General features: G+C 47.9%; 9 protein-coding genes across 9 annotated transcripts; 6 read left to right on the top strand and 3 right to left on the bottom strand.

The window, feature by feature from the left end:
- Positions 1-79: 79 nt before the first annotated feature.
- N7529_010572 (flavin-containing monooxygenase) lies at positions 80-1699 on the bottom strand (the record flags this gene model as incomplete). The annotated part of the gene is made up of 1 exon (XM_057246099.1): positions 80-1699. The coding sequence occupies one exon, from the start codon at positions 1697-1699 to the stop codon at positions 80-82; it is 1620 nt and encodes a 539-aa protein (XP_057094362.1).
- A 498-nt stretch (positions 1700-2197) lies between these two features.
- N7529_010571 (SDR family NAD(P)-dependent oxidoreductase) lies at positions 2198-3207 on the top strand (the record flags this gene model as incomplete). The annotated part of the gene is made up of 5 exons (XM_057246098.1): positions 2198-2246; positions 2309-2669; positions 2722-2857; positions 2913-2965; positions 3018-3207. 5 exons carry the CDS (start codon positions 2198-2200, stop codon positions 3205-3207), a joined length of 789 nt encoding a protein of 262 aa, XP_057094361.1.
- A 70-nt stretch (positions 3208-3277) lies between these two features.
- Positions 3278-5134, bottom strand: N7529_010570 (Zn(II)2Cys6 transcription factor; the record flags this gene model as incomplete). The annotated part of the gene is made up of 1 exon (XM_057246097.1): positions 3278-5134. The coding sequence occupies one exon, from the start codon at positions 5132-5134 to the stop codon at positions 3278-3280; it is 1857 nt and encodes a 618-aa protein (XP_057094360.1).
- A 1622-nt stretch (positions 5135-6756) lies between these two features.
- N7529_010569 (uncharacterized protein) lies at positions 6757-7260 on the top strand (the record flags this gene model as incomplete). The annotated part of the gene is made up of 1 exon (XM_057246096.1): positions 6757-7260. One exon carries the CDS (start codon positions 6757-6759, stop codon positions 7258-7260), a length of 504 nt encoding a protein of 167 aa, XP_057094359.1.
- Positions 7261-7874: 614 nt separating this feature from the next.
- On the bottom strand, positions 7875-8543 carry N7529_010568 (protein transporter TIM23; the record flags this gene model as incomplete). Its single annotated transcript, XM_057246095.1, has 2 exons — positions 7875-7898; positions 7953-8543. 2 exons carry the CDS (start codon positions 8541-8543, stop codon positions 7875-7877), a joined length of 615 nt encoding a protein of 204 aa, XP_057094358.1.
- A 301-nt stretch (positions 8544-8844) lies between these two features.
- N7529_010567 (uncharacterized protein) lies at positions 8845-14109 on the top strand (the record flags this gene model as incomplete). Its single annotated transcript, XM_057246094.1, has 8 exons — positions 8845-8996; positions 9049-9959; positions 10009-10975; positions 11025-11258; positions 11306-12360; positions 12413-12553; positions 12604-13238; positions 13306-14109. 8 exons carry the CDS (start codon positions 8845-8847, stop codon positions 14107-14109), a joined length of 4899 nt encoding a protein of 1632 aa, XP_057094357.1.
- A 335-nt stretch (positions 14110-14444) lies between these two features.
- On the top strand, positions 14445-15832 carry N7529_010566 (serine-leucine-rich repeat protein; the record flags this gene model as incomplete). The annotated part of the gene is made up of 2 exons (XM_057246093.1): positions 14445-14716; positions 14803-15832. The coding sequence occupies 2 exons, from the start codon at positions 14445-14447 to the stop codon at positions 15830-15832; spliced, it is 1302 nt and encodes a 433-aa protein (XP_057094356.1).
- Positions 15833-18983: 3151 nt separating this feature from the next.
- Positions 18984-19886, top strand: N7529_010565 (putative C6 finger domain protein; the record flags this gene model as incomplete). The annotated part of the gene is made up of 1 exon (XM_057246092.1): positions 18984-19886. One exon carries the CDS (start codon positions 18984-18986, stop codon positions 19884-19886), a length of 903 nt encoding a protein of 300 aa, XP_057094355.1.
- A 1101-nt stretch (positions 19887-20987) lies between these two features.
- N7529_010564 (putative ubiquitin-specific protease UBP12) lies at positions 20988-25785 on the top strand (the record flags this gene model as incomplete). The annotated part of the gene is made up of 4 exons (XM_057246091.1): positions 20988-21000; positions 21170-22903; positions 22970-25006; positions 25064-25785. The coding sequence occupies 4 exons, from the start codon at positions 20988-20990 to the stop codon at positions 25783-25785; spliced, it is 4506 nt and encodes a 1501-aa protein (XP_057094354.1).
- Between the last annotated feature and the right edge of the window lie 131 nt (positions 25786-25916).

Here is a 25916-nt window from a genome sequence, read left to right as displayed (position 1 = left end):
ATTTAGGTCTCGAAAGAAATGATCGAGGAAGAATAAAATACAAAGTTTGATGTATCAACATACAGAATCGCTTTTCCTTCTAAGCCAGATTGAATCCCTTCCAACTCTCCAGCGCCTCCGTGCATTTCTGCCACCAGCTCTGCATTCCACCCAGATAGATCAAGGGTTCGCGCCGCTTACCGGGGATGTTGGAGCCCATATACCAAGAGTCAGTCTTGGGGTACAAGGTGTGCTCACTCACGGCAACAACATGGTCCCGCCACGCCTCGGCTGCCTTGTGTGTCGGCTCAATCGATTCCAGGCCCCCCTTTCTCATTTTCAAGATGACATTGCAGATCCAGTCTGCCTCCATCTCGACAAAAGGCGGCCCGTTCGCCACCGAAGTAGGCGCCTGAGGACCATAGACCATGAAGAAATTCGGAACGTCGGGAACCATCAGACCCAGATGAGTCAAAACCCCGTTGCTCCATTTCTCCTTCAGCGAGTGACCATGTTTGTCGGTGATTCCTAGGTCCAAGAGGCTACCTGTAACAGCATCGTATCCAGTTGCGCAGATCACTACATCCAGATCCTGATGCTTCGTACCGGCACCATTCCGAGTGACCACGCCTGTGGCATCGAACTCGACGATAGGCGATTGCTTCAGATTGTGCAGTTTAACATTCGGACGATCGATCATCTCGTAGTAATCCTGCTCGAGACTCGGCCGCTTAGTTCCAACCAGCATATGTTGCTTCAGGGGGGCGACCATGTCCATCTTCTCGGGATCTGTCATGCGAGCTCGCACTTGCTGAACCCAGTAGTCGTAGAAGATGGCATTGGCGTTTTCATTTAGAAGGAAGTCATAGTAATTGGAGACAAGAAAGCTGTACCCGCCACGGGCCCATAGCTCATCGAACAGGAGCTTTCTCTCCTCTGGGGGCGCTTGGAGGGCTGATTGAAACAAGGTGTTGTGCGGAAAGCCAGTGACAGACTTGTAGCAACGCTCAAAGATGCCGTCGTAGTACCCCTTCATCATCTCGGACTCTCCGTGGGAGATCTCGCGCTGTCCCATTGGGATGGCAAAACAGGGTGTTCGGATGAAGACGTTGAGCCCACAATCTTCCTTTGCAAGATCTTGTACAATCTGCAAACCTGAGGCTCCATTGCCGATGACGCCAACCCGTTTGCCCTTGATGTCCAGAGACTCGGGATAATCGGCAGCATGGACAAGTTTTCCAGCATACCGATCGAGGCCCGGGAACTGCGGGTAATGCTTCTTGTACGAAGACCCCGTCGCAGCAATAAGGTACTTGCACGTAGCTTCAAGACCAGTATTGGTATTCACAACCCAATGTTTTAAGGAAGCATCATACTTCACACTGGTGACAACAGTATTGAGAAAAGCATCCTTACTCAACTCCAAAACCTCATCCACGTGCCGAAAGTAGCGACGTAGTTCCTCATCGCCAGGGAACCGCTGGGACCAATTCCACCCTTTCCACACTGCAGGGATATTGAACTGGTACGATGGCATTTCGCTGTCAACACGGGCGCCTGGGTAACGGTTCCAGTGCCATACACCACCGAAATCACTTCCGGCTTCGATCAACTTCACGGAGAGACCGAGATTGCGGAGCTTGTAGAGGGAGTTGCAGCCTCCGAAACCGCCACCAATAACGATGGCGTCAGTTTCGATCTGCATATTTGCTCGTGTCATCTTGAACTTTTGACGACTAGATTCCAAATCAAGATTAAAGAGAGAAACACTCGATTTTTGAATGGAATCCGAGTCATTTAGCTTGGACAACGATCCCCTTTTACACGCCTCCAGCATTGAAGCCAAGTGGTCTCCATACTGAAATTGAGTATTCGGCTTGGCCGGCTTCCGATGGGATTTTACTCGCTGTCCATGTCGGAAATCAGAAATATCAGTTGATATAGACGTAACGTTGAGTCTGCAAGAGGAAGTCAACAGCGAGAAGGTTCAGGGTCCACTTGCTCCACCACGGCCCATATGGCTTCCGTTCTTCAGGACGTCGGGGGTTTCATATACCATGTGCGGAGTAAAAAGCAGTAACATTAACTGCATCTTACACGGAAGTGCTTCCGTGATCCGGTTCGAATATGTCAGTCATTAAAGAGCGGTGTGATTCCGCTCTACAATAAAAATGGGTTGATCTGCAAGGGTATGCTCACAAAATTTGAACTATTCAACATGACTTGCAACGTTCAAGGAGTTGCATTCATCACTGGAGGTGCATCGGGTAAATTGAAAACCATTTGAGACAGTTTGTACGAGAGACATCGGTACTAACAAGCCCCTTAGGAATTGGCAAGAGCACTGCCTTTGCCCTAGCCCGCAACGGTATCAGTGGGCTAGCTCTTCTTGATCTCAACTTGTCTTTGCTTGAAACAGCTCAAGCCGAACTCCAAATTCAGCACCCAAATGTCGGCGTTGAGATCCTACAAGTGGATGTCGCAGACGAGGCATCAGTTGACGCAGCTGTCCAACAAACTGTGGAGCGATTCGGCCGCATTGACATCGGCGTCAACTGTGCTGGCATAAGCGGAAATCCCACTTCAACTCACCAAATGACTTTAGCAGAGTGGAAGAAGGTCATTGATATCAACCAAACTGGAGTCTGGCTCTGCCAAAGAGCTTTGATCCGGCAGATGCTAACACAGGAGTGAGTGCTGTGTGTGATATTTGTCTTTTCAGCATCGCTAATTCAAGAAAAGGTCTCGTGGTATTCGGGAGGGGCGTGGAGTTATTGTCAATGTCTCTTCCATGTTCGGCATTGGCGGTCCACCAGGTCCATTTGGGATTCCACACTACACTGCAGCAAAACACGCTGTTGTCGGATTGACCAAAATGGTACGGGTTCTCCATTCCAAGGTCGTACAATAGACCACGGCTAAAAGTATAATAGGACGCCAAAGCATACTCGCGGGATGGAATCCGTATCAATGCCATATGTCCTGGGTATGTGTTAAACTCACTCCCGTCTTTGCCTGGTGCTGACAGCAGAAATTAGTTTCGTGGACACCCCAATCATTAAAGAGCAGATTGAGTCCGGGTCAATGGACGCCCAGTTTCAGATGACACCCATCGGCCGGCCGGCACAGGTTGAGGAGATTTCCGACGCAATGCTCTTCCTTTGCTCCATTTCGAGCAGCTATATGTGTGGAGCGGCGTTGGTCGTTGACGGAGGTTTCACCGTCTGAGCCCATTGGAAACACAAGTATCTGTATGAAATAGGTAGCAGTATATTCTGGTATATAATTATGTACATTTTTAAACAAGCATGATGTCAAAATCAGCTTCTCTTGCGATTTCCTGCCACTGTATATCGACGTGCGGTCCAGCCGCGGCCCTTCGGTTCCACAGAGCCTGGACAATCTCGCACAGGACATTGATATTTTGAATTCCATGACGACTTTTGCGGTCGAAGAATGCCAGCATGCGATCTTGAAGATCAGGCCGCTCACAGTCAGCTGCGACCACAAAACTGGCCCAGTTGTAGGGGCAGCCGCCTTTGTCGCGGGTGAGCGAATCAACGGCTTCGATCTCGATGATCGCTTTCTCGATAAGATCTTGAACATCCCATAGTGGTGCGCAGCGTAGATTGCGACGGAAATACACTATTGTAGCGTAGTAAAATGAGTTCAGGGCGTGTTGCACAATCATTGATCCCGGTGCATCCGGGTTAGACAGGCATGGGAAGTTTAAGTATAGTTGTAGTTCGAAGCGATCGAGCTCTTCGGTAGAAAGCTGGGTCTGTGACTCGGCGAGGGCGGTGATCTGAGCGAGGAACTGGACCAATTGGGTCGTGACACCATGTGATCGCTCAAGGTAATGTCGCAAGTCCGAGGGCCCATCCAGTAGTGCCATCAAGCGCCCGGACAAACGAAGACTGCATAATGACGAAAGAGACAGATAGCTTTGCAGCAACCTAGAAGCGATGGGATTGCGAATCCAGTCTCCATGTGCCTGGTTTTCCAGAAGACCAAGACATCCGGCAACATGTGTTCTCCATCTGCTGCGACGTCCAGACATCGCCTCAGCGGTGATGCAAGTTAAGACCGCTGCTAGCGTAGGCTCATCTAAGCAGCGTGCACGCTGTAGATTCGTGCGCAGATGACGCAGCGCTAGTTGGTCATGGTGCATCGCGATTGAGTGGTATCGTGGATTCTGGCGGAGGTGAAAAAGACTAAAGGCAGAGGAGGCGCAGATAGCATGGAAGATTGAGAGGTGAATATTTGACTCGTTGGGGGAGGCATCGAGGCCTTTCAGGGCCAAGGGCATGAACACTGTTCGGCAAGGATTGTCCGGGGTATCGATGAGAAGCATGTTTCCGCTAAGGAACACCACCCAGTGGTGAACCAGCTCTGTCTCTGGTCTGGGAAGAACAATAGGATTGATGTAGTTCCAAAGAAGAGTATCAGTTTCAACAGTGTAAGGATTTGACCGACGTATATTGTAGTCTGATAAAAGTTGATTCCCAGGTTTTTGATGATCGGCGACATGGTCGATTGAGGTGATTCTATGATGATCCACTTGACATGCTGGCTCCGGCGATCCTGCCTGTAGATCTTCGCTTGGGTCAGACGTAGACGTTGCGGTGGTAGTTGACAAAGCATCGGATAAAGGCTCCGGGGAAGCTAAATCGCTTTCTTTGTCGCCGATTGACGAAACAATCGTATTTACATCTGACGAACTCTGATGTGTTTCCTCTGATTCTTGGGACAATACTATATCCGGAATAGATCGATCCACTGAAGCGACATGATTCAAGTCAGAACTTGACAAAACGGAGAACACCGAAAAGGGTCCTCTTTGCTGGGCACAGCCGTCTCCTGAACAACCGTCCAATTCAGTTAATAGTGCAGAAACAGCGGCAGACGATAGTGCTTGGTCCCCATATGGGGCCAGGGGCCACAATTGGCGCCGGTGAGAACGGCCCCCGGGGGTTTGGTCCCATCCTAAGCGCAACCCGTACCCCTTGCATACCCAACCACTCCGGCGACACCGGCGACAATGCGGATGCTCATCGTCGCATTTGACTCGACGATCTCGACATGTCCAGCATCCTGTAAAAGTCTTGGTACGTGGTTTTGGTATTCTTCCAGTATTTGAGGATATATTGGTCATTGCCAAGGATTTGAAGAAGAGTGAAAGCTCTGGCGCGGGAACCGAAGTTATTGTCTCACCGCATATCGGCAATCACCGGTCCCTGATCCACGCCACCTGTGCGCGGAATTTGGCCGTCAAATGTTGGGAAACATGGAAGATGACATTCGTTCTTCAATGATAATTCTAAGAAACAAGAGGTAGAAAAAGAAGCTATGACCAATAAGGGGTTGTAGTTGTGTTATTACACGGTCATATATTCTTGGATCTCACTTCAACAATCTACTTAAGTACGCTATATACCAAGGTAGAAATCATCCGGTTCTGCCTTTGACTCCATTTGATTCCTTTTCCTATACCAATATCTGCCAAGTTCAAACATCTTGGCCTGTAAGCAAATTTGGTATTTTTGTTAGATTCCAATCTTGGAAGGTTTTTTTATGAACCTTGTAATTTTATGCAGCCCTAATTGGGTATGACAATGCCTGCTATATATTACTCCGGGTACCCACCAACATGGGGTTCATTCAAGTTTGACGAAATAAAGACAGAAAGATAGAAAAAGATGGCTGGCTGATTAAATATGTTCGAGGAATCAGACAACTTAAAGGTCAAACCAGCAAACCTTGGAATGAGTGTAGCATCAAAGGTTCATGTTTTTTACCTAGGTAACTGCAATTGATAGATGCCCCGAGGTCGGCATGCCGACCTCAACGATCCACCAGGGAAACATAGTAGATCCACAGGGCGCTCTTGGCTTGGATCCTTGATCCGGGGCTTTTTATAGAAAAACAAAGATATCATAGGATCAGCGGGTAAATATTAACCGGGCCAATCTAAAAGGTTGCAGCCATCTCGACAATGGCCTATTCTTAGAAAGATAGATCATTGATTGTCTAGACAAGACTGGTGTTGAATGCTTGGGATTTTCATATAATAGCGAGCCAGGCAGACCCCTTTGGTTTGTATTGAGACTGTCGCATTCTCCCATTGCTCAGAATACTCGCACGCCTAATCAGCTAAAATAACTCAAGTTTAAAAGACATGGCTCTAGGAATAGCAACAGCGCTGCATCATTTTGCGGATCCACATGTGTTTATATGTTTATCCACCCATTCAGGGCTGTATACCCTGACTAGCAGCCACAATTTTAGCGTCATTGTTTAAGATTGTCCTTTGAATAGCGAATGATTCTAGTCCATCTCTCGGAAGACGCGTCATTTGGCTCTTGTATGCATGTTAAGCGGATAAGCCAAGAGTTCGGTAAACAGCCTACCAAGAACGAAAATAGCAAGCTTTATGATGAATCAGATGAGAGATGAGAGATTTGTTTCGTTTAGTAAGATGGGTACAGATTTGGCACACCTCGTTCTCATGGAGTCTGGTTTTGTTCAGGCTGTGCAAGAAGTACAACCCACAAGAAGACAGTCTGATCTGTGGGGACAAAATTAGCCCCCCAAAAGACTACTAGCATGGCAATTGAAAGTGGACACTGCCTGAAGTTGATTGAGCTCAAGGGATATAAAGTCGCAAATGCCCAGAAAGCTAGACTCTGTCAATCAATCTAAGCAAGCCACCTCGTTCAATCTGCCACAAAGAATCCCCAGGATTTTCTCACACTTGTCTCAAACCTCGAAATCACCATGTCCGTGACCACAACTTCCACTACCTCTTCTGCATCAGCAACTTCCAGCTGCCATGCAAAGCTGTATGACATTCCAACCCACGATGCCGCATGCGCAATGCCTATTCAAAGCAACAACTCAGCTATCATGAGTAGCTGCTGCTCCGAGGCCTCCGTCGTCGAGTACGACGGGTGTGACTACTACTGTCTTGCTCAGGGGCAGACCGTTGCAACCCTCGCCGAGTGCCTGATCAAGGCTTCCGAGCCCGGGGAGGTGTGGTGCAATACCAACGCTAACGCTACGGCCACCGCGACAGCCACGGCCACTGGTACCGGGATCGTGACCCTCAGTGCGTCGACTACCGGTACGGATTCCACTAGTTCGGGCACATCAACTGGCTCGACTGCCACCTCCACTGCCAATGCGGCTGCTGGTGTGGTGGCGGCTCATCCGCTGTCGAAGTCCGCCATTGGTATGGTTGGAATTTTGTTGGCTGGCTCTGTCGCTGGCCTATTCCTTTGAATTTTTGCGAAATGACAAATTTGATTGGGATGAGATGCAATTAGGAGGACCTGAAAGTGGTTAGAAAACAGAAGGAGCAGCTGCATGGTTTGGAGTACCTGTATACTAGTCCGAGGCATATCCTCAACGATTCTCTTCTTTCGGCATTGGAACCAACTTCCAGGGCCGTCAACAATATTTCATTTGGCAGCGAAGAATGTGACTTAAAAGTAAAATTACTATAGTTGAGCCTGAGTGAGGATGTTCGAGAAAATGTCTATTGGAAGTCCCTAGCAGCATTAAAAACGTAACCGACGAAAGCACTTGCAAGAGCGCCAAAGCCAATAAGTCGCAGGTATGCAAGAGACTTTTCTATGTACACAGAAGAAATACAAAGTACAAACCCAGTTGCACACCCCATTCCCAACCCACGCATTATGCGAAACATGAAGCTTTGAGCGCCGGAGTGAAGAGATCCGCAGGGGGAATAAAAAATTGTTGTAATACATCGCAGATGAAGGACAGAGTGAGGTGGCTAATCGTCAACCGCCAATGTCATTGAAGGGTGGCGGAGAGGGTATGGAGAGTCGGATAACCGAGGAGCAAAGTAGGGTGAAACTGGTCATGCCAGGAATCTAGAAGAAGGCCTTTCGTGTAACCTAGAGAATGGAAGTTAGTCACTGTCCCAGGTACAATCATATCGATATACATACAGCCCAACCACCGGCAATGGAAGCCACAATGCCGCCAGAGATCATCATGGGCTTAAGTCCACGTGTGCTCTTGAAGAGCATACCACTCAATGCTCCGGCCGCGATGCTATTAGATGCGTCATGCTTGCCTCGCACATATCCGATACCAGAGTTGAAACCATTGTAAACCATAGCCACGACACCAGCCGAGTTTCCGAGGAACGGACCGCGACGGGTAATCGAGTTGAGTACACCATTGAGACGGATCTTGGGCGCGGCCGTAGTTGGTGTCTTATTCAATCCTTCTGCAAGTCCCCACGCGCCTCCGAGTGTGAGTGCGACGAGATAAGTGGTGCCGGCACCATAACAAAGGTCGTCTGACCATCCACGCGAGGGCAACACTGATCGGGAACCGGGGAGTTGATCGAGGGCGGAGTCTTCGAGAGTGAGGTAGTCGAGGGTGTCCTGGTTCAGACCGGCGAGAGGATGAAGGCGAGAGGGATCAGAAAGGGCGACCTCGGAGAGGAAAGATGTAGCGTCTTGAGAGGCCGTAGGATCGAAGACATCTCCTTGCTTTTGCTTGCGACCGCCGAGGGAGTCCCAGATAGACATCGTGAACAGAACTTTAAGAGATAAGAGATGAAAGTTCAATGGTCCAAGGGTAACGGTAGTAGCGTACTGAGGAAGAAATGATGACCCTGTGTTCACAGCTCCACTGGCATCGGAGGAGCCAGGGAAAAAAACGTGATCCCGTGACTCGGCGTTTGGGTTGTCGGACTATAGTAAATCCGGAGAGCGGACGCTATACCTGATATGGATCCAAATTCACCTTTGCCTGAGGCATCGCGGGGAGCTTCAAGAAAATTAATCGAGATCTTTCATTTGGACCGATATACCAATGTACGAATAGGCTATGGCAGCTGATGCATCCAACCAGGCTAAACGTGCCGCATCAGCCGACATGGAAGATATTGCCCAGGAAGTGCAATTGCTATCAGAGAAAACCCTCCAAGATATCGTCAAAGGTCCATTGGTGAAATTCACGTTAACAAGCCAAGACATCGAGTAAGCAATCTACTTGTTCAGTTTATTGTATCAAACTAATCTGTCTGAAAAGAAAAGTGAACCGGGTATGGCAGTCATTGATTCAAACCTTATCGACGGCATCTCTTTCGCCAGCTCATTCTGGCGCAGCATGCAATGCAACCTCTGCCTTTATTGATGCAGCCGCAAAGTCCAAATGCGATGCAACCAGACAGTTGGTACTATCACAAGAGACATGGTTGACTGTGTTTGACATCGGCTTGAATCTTTATGAAGATGCCAAACCAAAGTCTATTAAGCTTATCTTGACTTCACTCACTGCTCTGCTTGCAAAAGGTCACCAAGGAGCATCGAGGACAGCAATACAAACTGCGGCCACTGATGTGATTGTGCCTAATATTGTGCTTGGCGAGCCCCAATCACGCTTGAAGGGATGCTTAGTGTTCCTGGAGACTTTCATTAGAAGAGATGCCATCTTACCAACCGAGTTTATCCAATTGGCTCGTGAGTGGCTCTCCAAGAACAAGGAAAAATGGAGTTCTACTCTCGCCAAGGATCAAGACGCATTATCTTCGGATGAGATTGCGTCTGGCAACTTGTCGGATGAATTAGCCGCCAAAATTATCGTTCAACGACTTTTGGTGCAAACGAACAACAAAGCAACAGCTGTTCCTGCTGGTAATGTACTAGCGATTTTGATTCAGAAGATGAAGGCCGAAACTTCCCCAGAGAAGCTGTCAGACATGTGGGTGATTCCAGCCAGACGCCTAATATCGAGGCACGTGGAAACGTTAGAAGATCTCTCTAACCGCATTTTGGAACCTTTGTTCACCGTTGATCCAAACGGATTCAAGATTTTCCTTGAAACTCTCCCTGTCAAGAGTCTTCTTGAGGGTGATATGACTGATGCGCCTGAAGCTGAGTATATGGTTCTTTTCGCCGCCTTGCAGGTTGGCAAAAAGGTTAACCTGGTCCATGAAGATTGTGAGTGAACCTGTGACTAGTGGCGTTCAAAGATTGCTAACATGCGCAGATGTCTTTGATTCCGGCAAATTGAAAATTGACAGCAAAGATATCCTGATTTTGAAAAGCGAGGTGATCGGTAAATTCCTTCTTCACCGCGAACCCAGCATTCGTACAGCGGCGCTCTCGCTGCTGATCACCTCATCCTCCACAATCAAACCATTCACAGTTGGAGCAACGAAAGCGATCCTTCGCGGACTCCCCTCTATGCACGCCGAATCTGAGGCACATAGCCGAGGAGAAATCTTCAGCATGACCCGGAGGTTCATCTTACGTCTCAAGGGTGGCATTGTGAGAGAGGAAGACGCAGGCTTGAAGATCGAAAAGACAGTCAACAAGCCCGCTACAGGCCAAGCCAGAAATGAAACCGAGACAAAGGACTTCTTGAAGGCCTACTTGAATTTCTTGCAAAACGACCTACCTCTGAGTGCTTCCTATGCCCGCCACATCACGGCCCTCAAGTCATTGAAACTTTTGATCGATTCCGGTCTTGACCCGCGGACCAATATCAAGCTTCAAAAATCAGAGATGGAAAACCTGTGGAAGGTTCAAGTGGAGGTATTTGATGCTAAGCTACTCCGTCTTTTGGTTGATCTCCTACTGGATCCATTTGAGGAAGTGAGGCAGACTTCCCTCATAATCTTGAATTCCTGCCCCAGGGATGTTTTGCTTGATTGCCTGCAAAACACATCCAATGTAGGCATGCGGTTGACAGATGCACTAACCCGAGCAGAGAGCCTGGCAAGCAATACGAGTAGAGCTGATCATGCTGACACTGTTGCTCGGTTGTATCATATCATCTTTTGCGCCGCATTGCCTGGAAACTCGGGCCAAGCAGGTTCGGAGTGGTGGTCAACCAAGGCATCAGTGGTTGATACAATCTTGACAAAACTGGAGGACCGTCTCCTGGGTCCAAAGAGCCTGTTCAACTCCGTTATGCGCGAGGCGCCACTCCATGGTTATACTTCTGGACTCAAGTAAGACACAACGAGCCTTCTACGGCAACATTTGCTAATTAGAGTGCAGATATATTGTACTCATGCCGAATTTCCATTCTTTGATTTCCGACGATTCGGAATCCACCGCTTGGCGCTCTGTGCATGATCGAATTGACGCCGTTTGCGATAAGATCTGGCAGCAGGCAAAGCATTTGCTGTGCATTGACTCACCTGAGGGTCACTCAGATGAGCCCCTTGAGGACCTAAACGTTGGACCTAAAGACGTCCTTTCGTATTCGTGGAGATCCCTCCGAGAATCAAGGTAAGCCCAGAAATCTCAATATCAAGCATTATCACTGACCTCAGCAGCATTTTGCTACATGCAACTCTGGCGAACACTAGCTACGGACCGAATGGAAGTTCCGGGCTCAACCGTGCCGATTTTGCGAAGATCGGAGGAGCGAGTTTCACTCAGCTTGCCGAACTTCGACATCGAGGTGCATTTACCAACGTTTCACAAACATTTGCCACTTGTTGCCAGCGATGTAGCTCTTCAAAAGACCCTGCTATTCGTGAACTTCCTCGAGGCTGGTACCAGGAAGCCAAATCGACCATTTTCGACTCGGCATCCAAGCTTACTCGCCGCTCCGCTGGCATACCCGCGTTGGTGACAGGTATTGTTGGCTCTGATCCTGGAACACCATTCTTCAACGCAGCATTGAACGAGCTTCATGAAATTTCATACCTTCCTGTGGAGTACGACAAGGAAAAACAGTACCTGGAATTGCCTCAAGTTCATGCCATGAACTGTCTCAAGGACATTTTCACCAATAACAAACTTGGCCTATATACCGAACCCTTCATCATGAAGGCGTTGACGCTCTCTGCTGACCGCCTGGGATCGCCAATCTGGGCGCTTCGTAATTCTGGACTGATGCTGTTCCGTGCGCTGCTGACAAAGATGTGTCGAGTTATCCTGGGCGCCGGACCTGGCTTTGGAGGCATCTCAGGCTCAGAGCCGGGCGCAAGAATTACTTTCCCTAAGTACCCCGGTCTTCTAGAGCTGCTTTCTCGCCTCTTGTCAACTACCCAAGGCGAAGCGGCAGAGGGAACAGACATCATCACCGAGCGAATTTTCCCTGCCCTTGAATTGGTCGGTGACAAAGTTCCCAGCCTGGATGATTCCACCGATGAGATGCTTCGCAAGCTGGTTCTTCAGCACATCGGCAGTCCTGTGTGGGGTGTTAGAGAGCACGCCGCTCGTGTCTATGCGTCATTGCTTACTCGGCACCGCATTCCAGATGCTCTGCGTGCCCTCGCTGTCCTTCCTCCGAAGGTCACTGAGAATTATGTTCATGGTGTCGCTCTAACTGTGCGCTATGCCCTTCGTCGATATGCTGCCACTACTGATGACTTTTGGATGGGTGAGTATAAGCAAAAATTTCCTCTAGAGTTGTAAAGCTAACAGAATGGTAGGAAATATTGACGGTCTCTTCGAAACTTTACGTACCTTGTTGGACGTCCTCTTCCGTGCTGGAAGATCGCCAACAGTGGCTACCGAGCTAGTTGAAATTCTGAACGCTACGCTGGAACGAGCGGTTCAAGCGCAAAGTGAAGGTAAGTTGAGGTGGCTTCTGGCAAACGAACTTGAGCTGACCAACCCCTAGACAAAATAGTCCCTTTTATCAACGAGATGTTCGAAGCTCACGACCTCCACGGTGTTCAGGCGTTTGTTTTCGATGCTTCACGCGTTTCGTGGAACCTCTCAAGCACCACGCGAGCATGCGCCCTGCTCAGAAGAGCGCTTGCCTGGTGCACTACATTGAAAATGCTGGGTTCTCAACAATGGGAGCAACTTCCAGAATTCTATAACGGGGTCTCTGAATATGATGCGGATGTCGCTCGTTGGGTATCCGAGAAACTTCATGAGACCATTGGCGAAGACGCGAGATATAGAAAGCCACTAGCTGAGTTATACTCATCCATAATACTGGGAGCTGCCCGACCGGACGTGAGAACAATGGCCGCTTCGAATTTGGCCTCTATCTTGGAAAACCTACTGTCATCTCAATCCAATGCTCTATCAAGCATTGGTCTTCCCTGGGAAGCCATTATGGATGCCTTCAAGCCCGAGAAAGACGTTGAAATTTGGAACCGAGAGGCAACCGACGCGGAGCTTCGCCTGAGCGGCTGTTTACTGGCTATTCGGCTGTCTTTGGGATATCAGAAAGCTTCGTCCTCCTTTGAGAGTGATATCTGCAGTCTGACCATCAAGCTTCGGTCTGCCTTGAGCGAGGAAACGGTAAGTCATTGCAACAAACACCTCTTTCCATGCTGAGTTAGTATGCTAATCCCCTGCTCATTATTAGGAGTTCACTACTCGTTTCGCTGCAGTCACCTCTGTCGCCAGTCTTTCACGGGCTATTCGACCGGTCGGGGGTCAGCTACGCGTCGACGCAGTCCTCCTGGACGTCTACCTGGTCTTGTACGATATGTTAAATGACGACGATGATGAGATTCGTGATGCAGCGGCATCAACAGCGTCCTGGGTTTTGTCACGCTCTTCCGTCTCACCTGACGCCGATGTCACACTAGCGCCTCTGAACGCCAGCGCCCTTCTTGCCGAGTTCATCGTCAATAGTTATTCAGAATCCCCAGTTCTCAGACATCGAGTGCTGCTTTACTTGACTGGCCAAGAGCCAAGGATCAGTGGTTCCGATGAGCCCAAGTGTCTTGTTGCTGTGTCCGACTTGATCGCCGAGTATCGACAACAAAGCACTGTATTGTTCGAGGAGGAGAAACAAAACTTGTTTATCGATGATGTACGCGAGGTAGACATTTGGTCTCGAGCCCTGATGCGATTGCAACAGTCGGCTTACCAAGAGTCTCCTGTACATGAAATATTCTCCTGGGCCCATGAGGGCTTAGTATACTTGCGCTCCCTTGTCGCCCCTGGTACACAATCAGATGGTCTTTTAGGCTGGGTATCGAAACCCGAGATCTTTAGCTTGGGATTGCGTGTTATTTGCATTGCCTCTGCATTGGACTCCAAGAGCTTCGTGGGAAGCTCACTGGACGATACCCAGGAATTGCTCAAGCAACTTCTACATTTAGGTGAAGGTGCATCAGTTCATGGGCATTGGTTGGCCAGAATTTCAGATGCCCTACGATGAACATACCAACCAATATATTTAGAGTGTGTGATTTAACAAAAGTCAAATAGAAAGCGAATTGAAGCAATCCCAACATTGTGCGTGTTTGCTCCTTCCCTTCCTGTATTCTTCTTCTTTCCCAAAGTCCTTTCCCATTTTTTTTTTACTTCTCCCTTTCTCTCCATACCAATCATCTTCACCATTCTCGTTCTTCCATATCATTTATTAAAGCCTGGTGCGTTATCTGGGGCGGTTGGCTTTTGCAAATCCTTATTCTTCGCGCGTTAGAAGCGCTTCTGTCGGTATTTTCAAGGTTTGAAGACATCAATTCAACTACGCTTCCTCAATTTTGCACCATGAAGGACAACTTTCTTGTCGCAATTTTGCTGGTGGTTGGGTTGCTTACCCCGGTGTTTGGGTGGCTGTTCTACCGTTGGACCAAATCACATTTAACCGACCAACACCAGGAGGGTCAAATGTTTCGCAGGCGATCCCGAGACCGCAGACAAGCTATTTGGCGTCACGAAAACGGCAATGGAGATTCTGCCATGGTGGGACCCCATTTCACGGAACGCGGATGGATTCGTCCAAAGCCCTACGGGGAGACCCGGGTTTTGCCTTTGTCCCAGTAGGGTCACCCAGAAGACAAAATGTCATTGGAGACCATGGATTTGACCAAAATCTCGAAGATAGGAAGCAAAAAATCACTCATAGTCCTCGAACAAGTCCTCCCCCACAGAATCAGCAGGGAAATCCACTATCCAAACGACAGCAAAAGAAACAACGCGCAGAGCAACGCCGAAAGGAACAACAGCAACAAGGTAATAACCATCAACTAGACAGTCCGCAATCGAGCTCTCAACCCCAGCAAAACCACCAGAAGAGCCAGAACATCCAGAAGAACCAGACCAACCAGAAAAACCAAAACCACAAGAAACAGAAAAAGCAGAAGAACAAACAAATCAAGAATCAGAATCATGATCCCCAAAGATCTAAGTGGGAATCAACCCAAGCTAATCAAAACGAAGACCAATGGGAAACCCCCAAATCACAGATCGGTCAAAACAACAGCCAAGCCGATGGGGTAAGCTTTGAAAACCTAGCAGGTTTCTTCGATGAAGAGAATGATCAACACAAAGACAACACGGCCAATGCAGGAAGCAAACGCAACAGCGGATGGGGCAGTGATAAGAACAAAGGATGGGACAACGAGAATAACAAAGGATGGGACAATGACAACAACAACAACGCATGGGACAATGTCAACAACAACAACGCATGGGACAATGTCAACAACAACGTATGGGACAATGACACCAACAACGCATGGGGAAATGACAACAACGGCAATGAATGGGAGAATGACAACCACCACAAGAGCAACCGGAGAAACCAGGACAGGAAGAATAATAGCCAGCACAGATCCCCACGAAAAGGGTCACGGAATAGATCCAACAGCGGGGTCCGTGACCGCAATAATTCTCATCAGAACAGCTCCTCCCGAAATAACGACCACAGAGAACGTTCAGGAAGCACGCATGGTACACAGAGGAACCGTCATGATCAGCAAAATAATCGGTCAGGCCGGAATGGTAGTCACCAGGCGTCTCCCGATGGAAGGTCGAGGGGGCCCAGATCTTCACCAAACCGTGATCATGTTAACGTTGAGGAAGAATGGGGTACTGCACCACAGGAATATGGTGAATGGGGGGATGTGCCAGCAAAAGGAGAAGTGGAGTGGTAAATTGAAGATTTTTCGAAGTGGATTGTACGTGAATGAGTCTTTTAACATCTTATCATCCTGGTATCTTTTGCACACATATTGAGTCGATGTGATGCTGCTTTCTCTAGCTGGGAGATTTTCGGATCTGTCAAAGCCTCCTATCTTTATTTTTGAGCTGCGAGTATGATTCCCTTATGTGTACCTATCAATGTGTAGTAATGTGAAACGAGAATCGCGACTCCAAAGTCTTTTTTCTTCGCTTGCAAACCGTTAGAGCTTTCTTTAGAAGCTGTTTTGTTTAGATATTGAATATTGAATTGTGCCATTAATGCTTGTAGCTCGTGGAGGCATGGCCTGTTATGTAGCCGTCCGTTTTTTTGCTATCGGTACCTTTGCTACAAAAAAATCTCAAGGCTATACCTTGTTATTTGTGAATGCTCGAGATGATATTGTCTGTTGGAGAGTGCAAGACAAAATTCTCGGTAAGACTAACGTGCTATATTTTCAACACAATGCAAGCGAAACAAAACAGTAAAAAAGCGACATACCGGCTGATGGGAAAGCTTGCTTGTTGAGTTTCATAGGACATCATTCCAAACCTATAGGAAACAGATATCGCGTAGATCCTAGGAATGACACAAATCACTGTAGCGCTTTTATCAATGTGCGATGTAGCTCATAGGAGGCTGTTAGAAGGACTGCTCTGTCATTTGGAAGGCATATGGCCGGTCCTATTCTCAGTTTACGATGATTGCCCATCAATCGAAGGTAGTTTGATTCCAGTGATTAGAGGCTAACAATGAACCATTCACTCACGAGTTCTTTATTTGTTTTTGAGTCCAGAGAATATGGTAGGTTCATCCCACAAAATTTTCATCATAGAAGAGTCAGTGTGGAGGTCTATAGGAGACATTGATGCATTCACACCTCTTCTGGTTAATCTGTGAAACCTCCGGGGATTTCCAATTATCTCTCATATCGGCCAATAGGCCCACTGGACGAGGGGCAGTAGGATAGGAAAGGTATCGATTCGCAGCGTTGCTGTTTGGACCAGAGAAGGAGTTACATAAAACACTAAATTTTCGCAGCGAAGAAGTGCCATCACTTGCAGTCTCCGAGGATGCCTCCCGATGTGTGCAGTTGCATGATTCCTGTAGATTGTCGTGGTCATAATTGCGTGGAAATTTCCAACAAAGGTAGTAGATATATATCTCGTCGCTTTGGCATCATCTTTGATCCTGTTTCAGCCTTTCAATAAAGAACATACGCCGATTTTATAGCTCAAAGCTCCGGGCTCAACATTTTTCGATAGAAGGTAAATGAATCAACATAGATCGCGTTCTTGATATCGAGGTGGCTTTCAACATTAAGGCATCAAGGCATCAAGGCATCAATTATCTAGATCGAGCTTCGGCGTCAGAAAGCTTGTGATAACCACATGTGTATACATAGAAGAGTAAAAAGAGAAAAGAAAAAAGTAAGTAGATACGTGGTATTTAGCCTGTAGGGTCATGGCTAGTCCGACACCGCCTACTATGCCTTCTTCTCCTCCCGATTAGGACGACAGTTGCCTATATTGTAGACGGTCCCTTTGAACACTTGTTTTTCTCTGTTCGTATTATTTCAAATCAAGTCATCTTATCACAATTACACTTGAATTGCTTTGAATATCAGGACAAACCCTCGATCCAGAATGAGAGATGCAGTGTGGGCTGATTATACAAATAACTCTTCTTCTGGTTGGTACATGAGAGAAATTCTTGCTATAATGGAACTAACAATGTGCAGAGATGCAATCTATTAATATATAACTTGAACTGGTGTATCCAAAAGAAGCCTGGAAATCTACATAAGGCTCTTCTAGCTGGGAGAACTTTGACTCTAGCTACGCATTCTCTTTGCAGACTTCACAATCAGATGTGACCAAACAGTCCAGTACAAGGAATGATGATAGACGTAATACAACCTGGGCTCGATATACTGCCTGGCTGTTACTCGCAATCGGGGTACTTGTTTTGATGGGAGGGTTGATCTACTGTTCAGTTCGCTACAAAAAAGATCAAGCTCGCATCATCGAGGATATAATATGATAGCCCTCTAGACTGTACTGCCCGGATAAAACACTTCTGAAAAAGGATATTGGGACCAAGTCATATTCCCCCTCACCTTTTAGGCTCGTTCCTAGGGACCGAATTCTACCCGAGATTTGCTATAACTAGACTACAGTTGGATCTCAAGTGTTTCGTTATGGACACCGATACATTGAATAATCTCTGAAGATCAGGCAGCCATTTGCACTGGGGTTGCGGAGAATCTGGAAATATTGTATTTCAAAAATGATCTAATAAGAACAATAGACAGAATCGGGGGTGAATACTATCCCGAATCAATTCGAAAGAAGGATTACGTTTGAAAAAAGAGAGGTGCTGTAACTCAGAATGTGTTTCATTGTTTGCTACTGTGTCCTATAAGGTCCAAGTCTATTGATGCTTTGTTTCTATTGTCCGAACAATCGACTTCATTTGACCCCAATCAACTTCAACCACATTGAGATTCTCTTTTCACCTTTCCTACTTTTCCTTTCCATTCCTTTTTATCCCTTCCTTAAGTCTCACATATTAATTATCTAACTCTCATCCTATCCTGACTTGCAGATTTTCGTGTTATTCGTTGGACAAATCTCAATTAGCCATCGTTTTGCTCGCTTGATATTTATCCAAATCCTTCGAGCACATGCACAATTCTTTTCTTCCTTTGCACTGTTGTCCCAAACAGCGGAGCTTCGACATTTCTTTTTGCATCTCTACAAATTGTAATACTCTCACGGTCTACACTCCTCTACGTCTTTCGCCCCATGAGCTATTGGCTACCATTTTACAGTATCCATATGTGGTTCGCCCGTAATAATTGTTCTTCACAAATGATCGAGTATACCGCTTTGATTAAATTTGATCTCGAACCATTCCGCCGCAAACACCTCTTTGATTCATTGCCAAAAACACATCTCAAGAGACAGCTGAAGCATTTCGCTTTTTTTGTCACTCATTTTGCACATTCTGCACAAAGACCTTCTTTTCAGTCCCACATTATCTACCCAAACGATCTGGTAAGTCTTCATATTCACCTTGATCTGTCACACGTTCTAACTTAGATAACAGCTACCGCAACGAACATGGAATATACTCTTGAAAGGCTCGAAAGGGCCCGAGCTCTCTTCCAATTAAGGGTGGGTGACCCTTTTATTCCCCCGGACGTGGCTGGCGCATATAAACTACGCAACCGTACACCCAAACGCGCCCGAGTTCTTGCTTCGTGGCATGACAATGAGCAAGATGAAGACTACGACCCCTTTATATCACCCACTCAGAAGCGAAGGTGTCAACAGTTTAAAGGTGGTTCCCCGGATCCCACTCCAATTAAGAAGACCGGCCGTACTTTTCTACCTTCGAAATCCATTCCACGATTGAACGAGGCCCCTAAAATCGATCATCCGCCTAGTCCCAGTTCATCCGAGGACAGTGAGTTCGATCACTTGGGAAGATACTGGGACAGCCCCATCACTGATGCCGTGAATTCTCGCTACGGTTTGCGGCCTCGCGGCAAATATGAGACATCGGACAACCCACCAGCACGAGGTACGCCCCTGACCGAGGCATCGCTGTCCCCTGACGATAAACATCGTATCAAGAACCCGTCAAGAGGATGCACCGCTTGTCAAGACATCGGCATGGAATGCTCCCTTACAACAGATCCTGATCCACTCGCCTATCCTTGCGTCACATGTGAACAAGATGGCATTGAATGTGTTGTGACTCCCGAGCCGGAATGGAAGCGGTCTTGCGAAGGTTGCAGACGCCGACGAGCGTTCTGCTCCTATCGATACACCAATTACGATCACTCCAAGCCTTGCCAGCCTTGCGTCAACCACGGGTTCAAATGTGTTGCGGGGCCAGCAAAGTGCCGGTCTCTTAATTTCCATACAGATCATTCCTCAGAATTCGAAGATGTCTCCGCCCCATTCAATGATACCGAGCAGCCTGAGCCTTCTGATTCCATGGTGGCAGAATCGTGTTAATTCGAAAAAGTCCTCACCCCACCCCGACATAACAAACAGCCTCAGCCTTCTGGTCCCGTGAAGACCCAGCCAATTGAGGTCATCATGATCTCGGACGACGAATCAGATGGCGAACCAAATGACCATATCTCAAATGGATCAGACTCAGTGATTTATATTCCCGGCTCCCCTCCTCGACAGATATCGCCAATTGCCTAGGGAATATAGGCTGCGATGCCTGATCAATCGTGTGAGTGGCATTAGCACAGATGAACTTGACTACCAGGCTTTTACGTCCTTGTCTGCAGGGATAAACAGAAAGCATCGCTTGATTTATGTAAATCTGTTCTCCAGTTTTCCCGAAGAGGTTTTTGAACTCTTATCAACTTTCATATCAATTTCTTTTTCGTGTACTTTATTCCATGACATTTCGGATGAACACAGTGAGATTACCAAGTCTTTATCGTTCAAACCTAGGGTATTTGGATTCTGAGCACTCCAATCATCCTTGTTTATTTTTTATTTTTTGAATTTTTTTTACGTTTTTTGAGGTCTTGCAACCGCCTTTTCATACAATATAGATGGGAAATTTGATCCTTTTACTATCCTTCCTCGTCCGGAACATTTACGAATACCCGATTTAGGTCATTTGTTGATACATTCTATTGTTCGATTCTATTTGTATTAACAAGTAGACATTTGGAATAACGCGTGTATTATTAACCCTTTGGGATTCATTAATCATAACGTGCTATTCACGACTCTTTTGACCCCATTCATAGCTTTTACGATAATACGACTCACAATTCGATTCATATTACGATTTCCATTGCATGGATTGTCGATGATTCTTCCTATTATTTGACCGTCTGATCTATATTTTCATAGCATTTAGCTCCATATGCTCTTAAATCGGTCCTAACTTCTCTAACCTCTCTCTTCTTCCTCCATCCTCTTACTATCTCGTTAGCATACGATAGTAATTTCTTTCTTAGTTGCTTTTCCTACATTATTTGCGAATTTGCTACTCTTGATTTTCGAATTACTTAACAAAAAATCAACTAAATCGAGAAAAAAAAAGAACGAAAAAAAGAAATGAAAACGACAGTGTCGATCTGAAGTATGTTAGGGTTTCGTTTCCGCTCTAAAAAACTGACTAACCTCAATTTTTTTTTCTGCCAGTCAAAATTGTTTTACGGCTGCATATTGTTCCCTGTACTTCCGCTTTAAAAAAAGGAAGTGAGGGTGTTGTTTTGATCTGAACTTCTTTTTTTTCCCCCGGTTGCCCCGAGCTGCGTCACAAGGTGCGCAGCTCACCGTCACGACGTCTTCTCCTAAGCGCCGAAAAGTTTCCCCAGAGCCTCGTCCCAGCCCAGGCCTTCGGGCTCGACGTCACGGCCGCTCCGTTCCTCCCTCCCGCACTCGCCACACATCTACCTCTCGCTACAGGAGCTCTTCCCTGTCACCACGTCGCTACGTGCCGGCTCATTTGCGGTTCCGGCGTGAAACCAAGCTCGGTGGCCGCTCGCTAACTCCCGCGACTGCGACCGCCGAACTGACCCTTGCAAGCGAGCATTCCGATATGCCCTCCGATACTCGAGAGGGTACTCCTCCCACAAACAGCGATGGCAGATCCCCTTCACCCGGCGAGAAGCGCCCTGCATCCGAAATCACAGACTCAGATCCTGAAGGGGGCGTAAGCACAGTCGCCATTGTCTACGCGGAGGATTCTGAAATTATCAAGAATAATGAAACCTATCCCACACCCTCGAGCTCCGACCACAAAACCTACTCCTCCCCGGTGCCTTGTGAGCAGTCAAAGTCAGAGGGAGGGTCTTTCCGCCCGGATGGCACTCCTACAATTGATGAGCAGGTGGCTGAGGTGAACACACTGATGGGCGAACCGAAGAAGGATGGACAAAAGGGCTACGTGGTCTCGATGGCATGGTTGAAGAAGGTGCTTGCTCGAACTACATCCCATGCTGATCACATGGACCAATCAATAGAAAGCAACATCGGCCCCGTCGACAACATGGACATTGTGCTCGACATCGACTCGGCCACAACCGGCTTCAAGGACGAGGCTGGGGACATATTTGTGCCCATGCGCCCTGGTCTGCAGGATGCTGCAGACTTTGTGATTGTTCCTCAGCAAGGTTGGAATTTGATTGAAAAATGGTACGGACTGGCCGACCAGTCACCCACCATTATCCGCTACGCCCACAACATTAGCCAGCCTGGCGACGACGCAAAAATCGAATACGAGACGTACCCACCAATTCTCACCATCTTCAAATTGTCCAACCCTTCTTCTGGTACCACTCCCGCAACATTGAAGGAGAGGGACCTGCCGTCCGTCAAGACCTTGACCAGCCGCCAAACCAGCTTCCAGAAATGGCTGAAGGAGGCCAAAGAGAAATCGGGCATTGATATCTCTACCAAGGTCCGAGTTTGGAAGATTCTTCAGCTTCCTCGCAGCACAAACACATCGACTGTGGTGACTCCAGCTGCTTCTCGCACCACATCACCAGCTCCTGCGTCAGCTCTCATCCCCCACACCGCCGACAAGCTTCTCCTTGACTTGAACACTTTCCTCGGACTCTCCGAGGGCAGCCAGCGAGTGTTGCTGGAACACGTCAAGGATGAAACCAATAACCCCAAATACAACGGTCGCATGTCGTTGGACATTGCTGGTCTTGGTTCCGCGGACTGTGTTGTTCTCGAGGAACAGGTCGGCGGCTCGAAGGGTGGAGAATGGGTCTCTGAGGCCTCGGCCCAAACCCTGAAACGGTTGGGTATTCCTGTGGAGCCCAAATCTGAATACAAGTCCACTGCTCTCACTCTGGCAAACAGTCCAATCTCTAGTGGCAGGTCCACCCCCGCGTTGGGACCCGCTCCTTTCAAACAACTGTTTGGTCGAGGCCGAAAGGGTAAACTGCCGAGAATCGTGGGTTTGGACAACCTGGGCAACACTTGTTACATGAACTCAGCTTTGCAATGTGTGCGAAGCATTGAAGAACTCACATATTATTTCCTCAGTAAGTCGAGTCCAACTCTTGCGTTCTATGAAATCAAAGTCACTCGGCGCTAATGAAAAACCACAGGTAACAAATACAAATCCGAGTTGAATCCCGAAAACAAACTCGGGTGTGGCGGAATTATTGCCAAACAATACGCAGGTCTGCTAGAGGATCTTTACAACCCTGACGCTATGAACCACGTCAATCCCAGCAAATTTCGTCGCGCCGCTGGTAGGCAACGTTCGGAATTTGCCGGTTATGAACAACACGATAGCCAAGAATTCCTGATGTTCCTTCTTGACAAACTGTCTGAAGACTTGAGTCGAATTGGCGAAAAGCCCTATTTCACCATTCCTGACTCCACCGATGCCATGGTGCATGATCGCAATGCCCTGGAGGAGTTCGGAAAGACCTGTTGGAAGATCTACGAGGCTCGCAACTCCTCCGTTATCACAGACCTGTTTTCAGGAATGTACAAGTCAACACTGATTTGTCCCGACTGCCACAAGACCAGTTTCATCATGGATCCCTTCAGCACCCTTACCCTGCCGATTCCAGCTGGATCCCAGCCTTTGACTCGCAAGATCACATTCGTACCTCGTGATGGTCCGCCGGTGTGCCTTGTTGTTCGGCTTGAGTCCTCTGATACTCTCAAGACCTGGAAGGATTTTGTCGGTGAGAAGATGGGGATCGATGGAAGACGGATCTTTGCCGCGGAGAGTTACGACCACACTTTCTTCAAAACGTTCCAAGACGATGACAGCTCATTTGAAAGCCTTGAGACCACACAGAATGACACCATCGTATTCTACGACTTGGGGCCTGTTTCGGCGTCCAATGATGACGATAAAATTATTGTGCCTGTTTTCCACCGGAAAATTGGCCCTCGCAAGAACAAAATGGCAAACCGCAACCTCTTCGGACTGCCATCTATCCTTTGTCTTTCCCACGAAGAGGCTGGAGATTTCGAGACAATTTACCGCGAGCTTCTCGAACAGTCTTCCAACATGACTACATGTGATATGTTCAATGAGCAAAGTACCCAAGACGAGCACGCAACGGACGATTCCGACACCGTGATCATGAATGAGGACGATGCGCAGTCAGCTGATTCCAGAATCAAGACAACATCTGTCGATGGCGACAACAGTATTGTGGACATTTCCATGCATGACGCTCAAATCCCCAAGGTTGCTGAAAATACCGAGGTTTCGGACTCCAACTCAGACTCTCAATCCATCAAGACCCCACAGCATCCTTTGGCTGGCAAGATTCCGGCGAACTTGTTGGCTCTTTTCGAGGCGAAGGTCATGAGCGACAAGAAGGCCGTGAGTGACAACAAGGCCGTCCCTGAGGGCCGTAACATGGACAAGGATCTCCCCTTGCTTGCTTCCCGTATTCATTCTTTGAAAATTTCGAACAAGGTATGTTTGACCTCTCTCTCCATGTCGTTGTGTGAGTTGCTAATTCTCTTACAGGATTGCGATTCGGCATCTCACGGTTCCGCAGACAACAGTGATGAATACAGCGACACAGATGCATCGGACATTGAGCCACATACAACAACCCAACTTCTTCGTCATGGCGACGCGATTGTTCTTGACTGGACTGCCGAGGCCTTTGATGTTCTCTTCAGCGTGAAGAACAAAGCCTCCGATCAACTCCGTGGTGTGGGTACTTACAATTCGCCCAAGACTGTCTTTGATCAAACCCGCCTGTCCCAGCCGAAGAAAACTCCTTCTGTGACTCTTGATGAATGCCTGGATGTGTTCAGCAAAGCGGAAGTTCTGTCTCGGGGAGACACCTGGTATTGTCCTGACTGCAAGAACCAGGTTCAGGCCACCAAAAAATTCAATTTGTGGAAAGCCCCTGATGTGATGATCATTCAACTCAAGCGATTTAGCCATAGCCAATTCGGTCGTTTCAACAGCAAGATTACGACCTTGGTTGACTTCCCTCTTGAAGGTCTGGATTTGACTGGCCGAGTGCAAGGCCCCAGTGATGGAAAGAGTCTGTTGTATGATCTTGTCGCCATTGATAACCACATGGGCTCCCTGAGCGGTGGCCACTACACTGCCTACATCAAAGATTTCATGTCTGGCAAGTGGTACTACTGCAATGGTCAGATTTCCACTACTCAACATGGATGAAGAGACTCGGCACTAACACCGATTTTAGATACAAGTGCTAGCGTTGTGAACGACCCGCAAAGCATGGTAAGGTCTAGCGCCTACCTGCTGTTCTATCGCCGCCGTTCCGAGCGCCCTCTGGGCAACCAGGAGCTGCAAGAGCTGGTTGAAACCTACAAGAACCCCTCGGGTGGTGAGTCTGGCAGCTCCTCCCCTTCTCAATCACCGACGGGGGAAGGCCAGCGCCTTGGCGGCTCTTCCCGCAATGGGTCGTCGAGCGGCTTGGCCGGAGCCGGAGTAGCTCCCCAAGCGGGGAACGGTTTGGAAGTCGGGAATCACGCTGCGAACATGGATGAGTATTCCTCAACTGACGAAAATGATGAGAGCTCCGAGGAAGGCGAAGGTATGCAACTCACCAGCAACGGAAGGAACACGTTCGATCGCCTCAACATCTTCCAAGGACCTTCGTGGTCTTTCAACAATTCGACCAGCGCTCACGAAATCTCACAGATAACAACTGGTAATGCCTCCGATGAGGAGCACGGCCTGTTTGATGAAGACGATGAGATCGACAGCAACCTGGCCGTTGATGACGAAGACATGGGTCTGGAGACCCGATTAAGTGAACTGGAGGACTCTCACCCAACCCTCAAATCTCAGGGGGAGACCTCATTTGAAGATGTTTCCAACCTCATGGATGGAGACTCCTCAGATGACCTTCCCGTTGTGGAGCTGAGGGTTGGGGATGAGGACAAGATGAGCTCGGACTGAGAGTGAGGAGGAGGAAGATAAAAGGGAAAGAAAAAAAAACCAAACTGATGTTTATCCGGCGTTTTCCAAAGGGGTCAATGGTCGGTACATACAAAAGACAAAGAAGATTTCGTGTTTCTGCATGTCAATAG

The sequence above is a fragment of the Penicillium soppii genome, assembly GCF_028829465.1.
Source record: "Penicillium soppii strain IBT 18220 chromosome Unknown utg000007l, whole genome shotgun sequence".
Lineage (NCBI taxonomy): Eukaryota > Fungi > Ascomycota > Eurotiomycetes > Eurotiales > Aspergillaceae > Penicillium > Penicillium soppii.
The sequence above is the reverse complement of the archived record's forward strand: the minus strand, read 5'-3'. Positions and strand labels throughout refer to the sequence as shown.